At 45.7% G+C, this 10,089-nt stretch overlaps 1 protein-coding gene across 2 annotated transcripts; it reads left to right on the plus strand.

Moving 5' to 3' along the window:
- Positions 1-358: 358 nt before the first annotated feature.
- Positions 359-9,661, plus strand: DUSP23 (dual specificity phosphatase 23). Of its 2 annotated transcripts, XR_013991743.1 has the most exons (3): positions 359-817; positions 1,669-2,853; positions 7,398-9,661. XR_013991743.1 is itself a non-coding variant. In XM_081026352.1 (2 exons), exons 1-2 carry the CDS (start codon positions 551-553, stop codon positions 1,852-1,854), a joined length of 453 nt encoding a protein of 150 aa, XP_080882478.1. In that variant the 5' UTR covers positions 359-550; the 3' UTR covers positions 1,855-4,311. The 2 variants fall into 2 exon arrangements, 1 of the variants encoding a protein (XP_080882478.1); XM_081026352.1 differs by lacking the exon at positions 7,398-9,661 and having other exon boundaries at positions 1,669-4,311.
- Positions 9,662-10,089: the final 428 nt, after the last annotated feature.

Consider the following 10,089-nt stretch of genomic DNA (forward strand, 5'->3'; position numbering starts at 1 on the left):
CGGTAGTGATTCCCTCCTACTGGACGAGTTCAGAAAGTCACTAATTATGACTAGTCACAGTTATTGTAGAGGAGATTCTTCCCCCAAGGCAGAAGTAGATTTGCCATCTCTTAGCCCCTTAGGCATCCACTATAAAGAAACTAAGAAGACGCCAAGCATTTGGGCGGCAGGGGCAGTTGGCCAGTGATGCAGTAACTCCCACCGACCGCCAGAGAGCAGTCATCCAAGAAAACAATTCTTAAATTTGTCGTAGGTTTTTCTTCTTGGCTGTCAGCATTGCTCCAATCTCCATGCGCGCCGCTGCCGTAATCCGCCCATTTTGTCTATCCAACCAATCAACGAGTATCCAAGTCGGGCCGGGGTCCGATTGGTATTTCTCTTGGTCATTCATAGCTGGGTCAATCCTCCCTGGCAAATAGGGATGTAGCCCTGGACGCCAGTGTTGGGTAGGTGGGGATTGTCCGGCTCAGGCGAGCGAGCGGACGAGTGGCTGGAGCGGAACGGGCTGCCTTGCCTAGGTGACTCGTTATTCCTGGGCCCTCCCCCAGCCATGAGCGTGCAGCCCCCCAACTTCTCGTGGGTGCTCCCTGGCCGGTTGGCTGGGCTGGCGCTGCCCCGGCTCGCCGCCCACTACCAGTTCCTGCTGGACCTGGGCGTGCGGCACCTGGTTTCCCTGACGGAGCGCGGGCCCCCGCACAGCGACAGCTGCCCCGGCCTCACCCTGCACAGACTGCGCATCCCGGACTTCTCCCCGCCCTCCCCGGAGCAGATCGACTGCTTCGTGCAGCTCGTGGACGAGGCCAACGCCCGGGGCGAGGTCAGTGGGCGGGGTCAGCGCAAGGAGGGCGGGGCCTGGGAGGGGTCAGTGGGGAACTGGCGGAGCTGGGGAAGTCAAGGCTGGGAGAGAGATTGGGGGAAGACCGAGGGGCCGGGAGACAACAGGTGCAACCAGGACGTCAAAGGGCGGGGAGTAAAGAGGGCCCAGCGGTGTAAACCGACCTTGTGGAGAGGAAACTAACAACTAGCTCCTTTGGAGAGTTGAGGAGGAGAAGGGGTGGACAGACTTGGGAGAGATGGGGGTCAAAGTCAGAGGCAGAGGCTATTCAGCAGTCTCCAAGTGCTCCGTCCAAATATAATGGAGCCAAAGTTTCTAGCAGCCACACTTTAAAAAGTAAAAAAGCAGGAGAAATTCATTTTTATAATATAATTTAACCCCGTAAGTCAAAAATATTATCATTGCAACATATAATTAATGTAAAACAAATTCTTAGATATTTTCATTGCTTTTTGTACTACATCTTCATAACCTGGTTGCATTTTACATCACATCTCCATTTGGACTAGCAGCATTTCAGGTACTCGGTAACTGCCCACAGCCAGTGGCTTCTACACTAGAAAGCGCAAGTAGATGGTTGTGGGGAGGCAGGCCAGGAGACCAGCGCTTGAACCAGCCGTTTTGCTGGTGATTGGTGGCCTCCAAGCCACCAGGTACAAGACAGCTCTCCCTGACTTTGGTTTCACTTGTTGCATCTGAGAGCCTGAGACGTGTGCAGTCCTGGGCCTGACCCAGAAGAAGGAGCTGTAGGGAGAAAGAGACCAACTCAAGTGAGAGGCAGGAGAGTGTTGGGAGGATGTCAGGCTCCACCCCATTAAGCTCCCCTTTCACAGGCTGTGGGAGTGCACTGTGCCCTGGGCTTTGGCCGCACTGGCACCATGCTGGCCTGTTACTTGGTGAAGGAGTGCGGCCTGGCTGCAGGAGATGCCATCGCTGAAATCCGGCGCCTTCGACCTGGCTCAATCGAGACATATGAGCAGGAGAAAGCTGTCTTCCAGTTCTACCAGCGAACTAAATAAGGGGTCTCAACAGCCTTCTGCCAGGCCCCGGCTACCTTGACCAGAGTGTTAGATGGAGCCAGAGACATGGACATGGGCTAAAGCCCTCCAGCTCCCAGCTGCCTCAAGAAATTGAAGTTGCACTTCCCTGCAGGCAGACCCTGATTGAAGGAATGGCTGGGACTGCATTGATGTGGGGGTTCATCTGCTGCTTCCCTGAATAAATAACTTATAAGAACCAGCTCATATTGCATAGAACTTTACAGTTTACAAAGCATTCCCACATATCAACGCACTTGAGCCTCACAATTGCCCTGTGATACAGGAAAAACGCTTTAGATGAGGTGGCTCAAGCTCCAAGAGGCTCAAGGTCACACTTGAAAGTGGAAGGATGGGCCAGGACTAGAACACACATCTTCAGCCCCTTAAAGATGCTGAAGCACTATGTATCTGTTCTGTAACGACATTTGATGTATCTTCTGGAAAGCTGGTCAGTTAAAAGGACACAAATCTACAAGGAGCCCAGGGTCTCTGATGCTCACAGCCTGGAGAGCCTGTGTGGACACAGCACCTTCATCTAGGCCCAAGTGCTATACATGTGTCATCCCCTTAGCTCTCTCAAGACAGAGAAGGCCTGAATGTTGTGCTCACAAGGAACCACCATCATCATCTCCCAAGGGCGTGTGCCTCTCACTAGCATCAGGGTGCTCACCTGTGACTTTCAGTGTGTTATACTGCCCTACTACCTCAGGCCAAGGAATACTGGAACTGAGCTAGTCTGGGTGGTTATACAGAGAGAATGTTTGATGATTAAATGAAGAGATTCAGGGCCACAAATCTTGGCCATGTTTCTCAGACATTACCTTCACTTCTTTGTTGGATCCCATTCTACCACCACCACTACCACCCTTTTGGCTTTGATGGATAGGATAAATGGGATAGACCAGCCAATAGACTCTTTTTGCTATAACTTCTGCCTGAATTTTGTCCTCTCTTCTGTGGCAAGCCACATAGGATAAGGTAGAAATTCATCGTGAAATACGTGTTGAATACCTGTGTGTACCAGGCTTTGTTAGATACAGAGGGTACCCTTCTGAATGAAACATGATTCATAGCTTCCTGGGCAAGGTGTGCACAGAATCCAACCACATATAATGGGGACTGTGATAGACATGCATTCTAGATGCAGCGGAGACATAGAGGGAGGAAGCAAGGTTCCCCCTGTAGGCCCCATTCTTTGTAACCTAGACCAGAGCCAAGCCGAAGCTACCCACTCCTCACTATATCTTTCTCCCTTCCACTGCTGCCCACCCAACGCAAGCCCCATCCAACTCTTATACAAAAGGTGTATTAGCCAGAGTCTTGCCAATCAACGAGCAAGAGAAAGTCTGTAAGATGCATCCGCCCTCCCGCGTGTGTACAATCTAAGTAATCAATTCCTTCATTCTATTCCCTTGGTCCCCATCCAAGTGGGAATATCTCTCAAAGAGAAGAACCCACAATTCCAGACACTCAGGCTGCAACAGAGGAGTGAGAAATAGCACATAGATAGGGTGCACTGAAACCCTCACACTCCTTCAAAATTTTCTCTACCCTGCCCATCTGCCCCTCCCCCAACACCTTGGCCTATTCTGTTTCTTGATCCAAACCAGAGTATCTTCCAAAGGAGTGTGTGAGTGTGTATGTGTGTGTTTTCACATTAAAGCAGAAGGCCTACTTCCTGGATTCGCTTCCCTCCGCTTACCAGGATGGGGAGATGGGTGGTAGATTTGAAGGTGTACCCCAGAGTTCCTGTCTCTGCTCTGATCCTGACCTGCTGGGGTCAAGCAAACGATCCTCACACTTTCTGCCTTCCATTCCTAACTCGCCCCATCCTCACCACATCCTCTGCACTGCAGGAAAGGAATCAGCCTTTCCTTTCCTCCTTGAGGCTCCTTCAAAAGAAGCAGAAAAATTTTCTAGCCCCATAAAAGCCCTGTGTACAGCCATCATCCCCATAATTTAAGCAGGTCTCCTCTGCCTCAAGAGTTCCTTAAGGAAGTACACATTTTGTGCTTAAGGAAAGCAGTTTTTAAATAAATAAGAAGTTGACTTGGAATGAAAAACTGCCTTTATCCTTTCATCTACCATAGGAGGTTAGTCCACGGTTCCCTTTGGGCTCATTTCCACCCCAAAATTTTTTGCCTTCTCCTCACCCCCTCTTCTGTGTATAGCCACCAATGAGGGATTACTGACTAACCATGACACTTCCACATTCTACCTACAATGAGATGATAGGTGCGAGGAACAAGCCCCTCCATTAACAGAGCCTTCACATTGCATCAAACTAGGGTTTCTCAAGCTTGGCACTGCTGGTTTGGGGCTGGATACTTTTTTGTCGTGGGGGAAGGGATGTCTTGTGCACTGTAGGGGGTTTCAATATCCCTGACCTCTAATCACCAGATGCCAGTAGAATGCCACCACCCTCCCCCTGCCCCGAAAAAAAAAGAAAACAACTGACAAAGAAATAAGTCTCTAGACAATGCCAAATGTCCTGAGAGGACAAAATCAGTCCCATTTGAGAACCACTGCACCAGACAAGCAAGCCCAGATGCAACCATAGGCTTTTGTTTCCTACAGTAGAGGTGGGAACATACTTGGGATTTCTCCTGTTGATACATACCACTTGATGGGGAAGAAGGAGCCAACTTAAATACCCTCAAACACCATTACCCTTTTGAGTAATGTCTAGCACCCATCACCAATCCCTCCCCATTTCCCGGGCTGGGTTTCCAAGACGGTGATTGACATCAATGACTTCCTGCACTTAGGAGTGCTTTATTCTCAATGAGTTCCTGGCGGGCATAGCTGTAGTAACATTGACTCCCATCCCCATGTTTTTAAAGTTCCATTCATGTTTGTTCTCTGGTACATGATATGAGTTCCCTGCTGAAGGGAGGTTTTTCTATGTGAAAAACATTCCTCCACATCATTTGCGTTCTGCACCCATAACTTCTTGGGTTCGTCTCCCAGAAAATTGTTCTGATGCAGAAGCAACTGGAGTCAGGATGGGAGGAGCACCAGCCACACACTTCCTTGCAATCATTGCTCTCTGGCCTGGCTCTCCCACCTCCACTTCACCTGCAGCTCTTTTCCCCCTTCCCAACCCCCCCTCACCCCAACTGGAGTCATTCTGCTCTCTGGGTTCTAGGTTCCATGACTGCCTCCAAGGACATGTATCGGAACACATAGCTTCCTGCTGCAGAGACAGGCCTGCATCCTGCATAGTCACTGCAGCTGCCCGTGCCTTCCTTGGAGCTGTGCTTGGCTGTCACCCTCACAGCCATTCATGGCATGTAGGGATCCTGTCTTATAGGATGGCTAATCATTGATCCTCCCTTGGCAAAAGAGGTCTGCCCCCCTATTATCCCCCAGATCAAGTCTTTCCAGGGCAATGATCAGCCTGTCACCTGGGAAGGGACTTGATCCAAACCATAAACCATTTCCCAAAATGAAGTTATTTGCCAAGCCTCAAATCAAACCTACTGTCTATCTTGCCACTCTTTATAAGAAATAAACTAATTTGGTCTTAGGATTGTTTTGTCACAAAACAATATTAGTTACCACTAATGCATTTCACACTTTGGCGTGACTGCACTTTGCTTACTTATATGATTATAACCGCCATATTTTTGAAGTACCTACCGTATTTCCCAAAAAATGAGACCAGGGCTTATATTAATTTTTGCTCCAAAAGATGCATTATGGCTTATTTTCAGGGGATGTCTTATTTTTTCATGTACAACAATCTGCATTTATTTATTCACATACAAAAATTACATTTATTCAAATAGAGTCATATCATCTTCTTCTGGATCATCGTCATAACTCTCCAAACCCCGAATTCCAGCTTGAATTTCTTGCGACTCCATTTCCTGTGGAACCATTAGCCCATGTCCAGCCATAGAGTTCTCCTTAAAAGAGCACTTCTTGTCCATGTAGCCTGTTCGTAGTGCATTGGCAACACAGCTGTCAGTGATTTTACCCATGAATTCTTCACCCAAGTCACGACCTCTTGCAGGCTAGGCTTCACAAAGTTTCCACGATAATTTCTCTCCATTCTATTTTCAAGGTAGTCATTGATTTCCATGTGCAAGTGGTCCTTGAATGGCTTGTTTATTGCAATATCAAGAGTCTGGAGATAGACAGTCATTCCTGCGGGAATCATTATTTAATCTATTCTCTCTGCAAGGAAGTTCTTCGTGTCTTTAGCGTGATGAGTACTGGCTGAATCCCAGACTAGCAGACCTCTGGCCACCTCGCAAAACGAGTGGCAGCATTAAATCGACCCACTTCCTTATAACTGCTTGTGTGCATCAGGTTTTTTTGGTTTCAAGAATGTAAATGCCTGGAACACATTCAACCTTATCTTTCTTGCCTTTAGTGCTGATTAGAGGTGGGGTTTTCTTTCCATCCAGATGAATTGCCAAAATACAGGTAACACGTGCACTTTCGTAACCAGTGGAGGGAATGTAGATTGATGAGGCACCCCTCTGATCAATTGTCATTTGAGATCCTTGGCCCATAAACACTGCAGTTTCATCCATAGCAATCACATTGGAGAGTTGGTATTTAGAAAAGTCAATGCCATCAACAAAGGACTTGAATGCAAGTGCACATTTAATAACTTCAGTATCTTCAGCTTGAACAGTGTTGTCGCTCTTAAGAGACAGTTCATATCGCTGAAGGAAGCCCTCCAGCCAGTGTTGTGACAAAAGACACAAACTCCATACCTGGGACCCTCCCCCTCCCCGCTCTTCCAATCCTACCCCTGCCCTTCCAGAGACTTAAACTGGCCCCTGAACTAAGATTACAGAGGAGCCTTAGTGCTCAGGCTCTGGGAAGACTGGCAGGCAGCTCTGACCCAGGGAAGATGCTGGGAAGAGTGTGATTCTTGCTGGACTTGGAGAGAAGAGACCCCTCCATCCCCAGCCCCCACCCTTTCTGACCTGCCTAGGGCGGGGCAATTACATCTGTGGAGGCATTCCCAGGGATCAGCAGTAAGCAGCAGACACCGCTCACAGCTTTCAGCAGCTCAGAAATCTCCCGCCCGCCAAACACACACACACACACACACACACACACACACACACACACGGAAGAAGTGCCTAAGACTCAGGAGAACTGGACACAGGGCTGCTGGTGCTACTCTCAGTGTGCATATATGCAGGCAAGGGCAGGAACTGCACTGACTTTGTAAAAACTACCATCCAGACCCCTCAGCCCCACGCATCTAAATCTGCAGTCCCAAAGTCACTCTGGGTACCAGGTGACCGGCTCTGTATGCACAATACGCAGGGGACTCTTTGGTACAGCAGAGGACGACCTGGAGATTACTTGCTGGGCTTAAGCCAAGACTGGCGCTGCTTTTTGTTTTGCTTTGTTTTCTTTTGTTTGCCTTTATATCTTTGATATCTTTGCCTGTGTTGAGTGGGGTTGTCGGTTGTTTTTACATGTGAATGTATTTGATTTTTTTGTTGTTGTTGTGCTTGGTGATTTGCTTTGTTCTGAAATTGCCCTACCAGGGTCCAGCTTGAGAGGCACAAGATTCAAAATAACCAGAGGCCAACTCCGGACCAAACCAGAATAATACCGGGTTTGACCTACAAGTCACACACCCAGAGGGAATTCTCTACAGGCAGAAGAGCCCATAGAGGCCAAACCACATTTAAGCGGTCAACTCTCACGCAGCAGAATACCCTGCGGTGGGCAGAGCCAAGTGTCACCACTAGTCAGCCTAGGAGTTAACCCCACCTACTCACAAGTGAAAAGCTATTAAAGATCTTCTTTAACAGGACAATATACACAAAACAAGAGTCACCTTTGGAGCACACGCAGAGGAGAAGAATGAAGTAGTGCAAGTCAAATATAAAGAACACATACTACATAAGATAACCCAGCAAGAAATAAGAACTCTAGGGGATCTGCCTAATACATCAAAGCAAACACAGAGAGTCAGCAAGAATGGGGAAACAAAGAAACATGTCCCAAATAAAAGAACAGAAGAAACCTCCAGAAGTGTAACCAAATGAAACAGAAGTAACCAACCCATCAGAGACAGAGTTCAGAACACTGGTGATAAGAATGTTTAAGGAGCTTAGAGAAGACATAAAAAAGGATGTAGAAATCATAACGAACAACCAGTTAGAACTAAAGAACACAATTACCGAAATAAAGAACTCACTTGAAGGAATTAGCAGCAGGTTAGATGAAGCAGAGGATCGAATCAGCGACTTAGAAGACAAGTTAGCAGAGCTCACCCAAACAGAACAACAGAAAGAATAAAGAATAAAAAACAATGAAGATGGTTTAAGAGACCTCTGGGATAACATCAAGTGCAACAACATGCGCATCACAGGAGTACCAGAAGGTGAAGAGAGGAAGCAAGGGATTGAGAACATATTTGAAGTAACAATGTCTGAAAACTTCCCTAACCTGATGAAGGAAACCAACATACAAGCCCAGGAAGTGCAGAGAGTTCCAACCTGGATAAACCCAAACAGGTCCACACCGAGACACATTATAGTTAAAATGGCAAAGGTTAAAGACAAAGAGAGAATTCTAAAAGCAGCAAGAGAAAGAGAGAGGGTTACATACAAGGGAACTCCCATAAGACTATCAAATGACTTTTCTACAGAAACATTGCAGGCCAGGAGGGAGTGTCAGGAGATACTCAAAGTGATGGAAAACAAAGGCCTACAACCTAGATTGCTTTATCCAGTAAGGCTATCATTTAAAGTTGATGGAGAGATAAAGAGCTTCCCAGAAAAGAACAAACTGAAAGAATTTATTAACACCAAGCCAGCATTGCAAGAAATACTAAAAGGACTTCTATAAATAGAAGAAAGATGAAAACAATCTAACTAGAAATTTAAAAATGGCAATAACTATGTACATATCAGTAATCACTTTAAATGTAAACAGATTAAATGCTCCAATCAAGAGACATAGGGTGGCTGAGTGGATAAGAAAGCAAGACCCTTGTATATGCTGTATAATACTCACCTCAGATCAAAAGACACACACAGGCTGAAAGTGAAAAGTTGGAGTAAGATATTTCATGCAAATGGAATGAGAAAAAAGCTGGAGTTGCAATACTTATATCTGACAAAATAGACTTTAAAATGAAGAACATATTAAAAGACAAAGATGGGCACTATATAATAATAAAGGGGTCGATCCGACAAGAGGACATAACCCTAGTAAACATCTATGCACCTATATATTTAGGAGCACCTAAATATATAAAAGAGATATTGACTGGCATAAAGAGAGAGATCAACAGTAACACTATCATAGTAGGGGACTTCAACACACCTCTGACAACAATGGACAGGTTTTCCAGACAGAAAATCAATGTGGAAACAACAGCCTTAAATGACCCATTGGACCACTTGGGTTTAATCGATATTTTCAGAGCATTTCACCCCAATGCTGCAAAATACACGTTCTTCTCAAGCGCATATGGAACATTTTCCAAGATAGACCATATGTTAGGCCACAAAACAAGTCTTGATAAATTTAAGAAAATTGAAATCATACCAATTGTCTCCTCTGACCATAGTGCTATGAAATTAGAAATGAACTACAGGAAAAAAACTGGAAGACACACCAATTCATGGAGGCTGAATAACATGCTACTAAATAATGAATGGGTCAAGCAGGAGATCAAGGAAGAAATCAAAAGATATCTCGAGACAAACGAAAATGAAAACACGACGACCCAAAATCTATGGGATGCCACGAAAGCAGTCCTAAGAGGGAAATCCATAGCATTGCAGGCCTACCTAAAGAAACAAGAAAGATCACTAATCAACAGTTTATCTTCACACTTAAGGGATCTGGAAAAAGAACAGCAAAATAAGCCCAAAGCAAGCACAAGGAAGGAGATAATAAAGATCAGAGCGGAAATAAATGAAATAGAAACCAAGAAAACAATACAAAAGATCAAAGAATCCAAGAATTGGTTCTTAGAGAAGATAAACAAAATTGACAAACCTTTATCCAGACTCATTAAAAAAAGAGAGAGAGAAGACCCAAATTAATAAAATCAGAAATGAAAGAGAAGTGACAACAGACACCCCAAAAATACAAAAAAATTTTAAGAAATTAGTATAAGCAACTATATGCCAACAAATTTGACAATCTGGAAGAAATGGACAATTTTCTAGAGGCATACAACCTTCTATGGCTAACTCAAGAAGAAACAGAAAACCT

This window comes from Rhinolophus hipposideros (genome assembly GCF_964194185.1).
Source record: "Rhinolophus hipposideros genome assembly, chromosome: 19".
NCBI classification, from domain to species: domain Eukaryota; kingdom Metazoa; phylum Chordata; class Mammalia; order Chiroptera; family Rhinolophidae; genus Rhinolophus; species Rhinolophus hipposideros.

Excerpts from the sequence above, each read along its gene's own strand:
- DUSP23 (XM_081026352.1), top strand. The coding sequence starts at position 551 with ATGAGCGTGCAGCCCCCCAACTTCTCGTGGGTGCTCCCTGGCCGGTTG. Across the intron at positions 818-1,668 it reads AGGCCAACGCCCGGGGCGAG|GCTGTGGGAGTGCACTGTGC; the intron begins GTCAGTGGGCGG and ends CCCCTTTCACAG.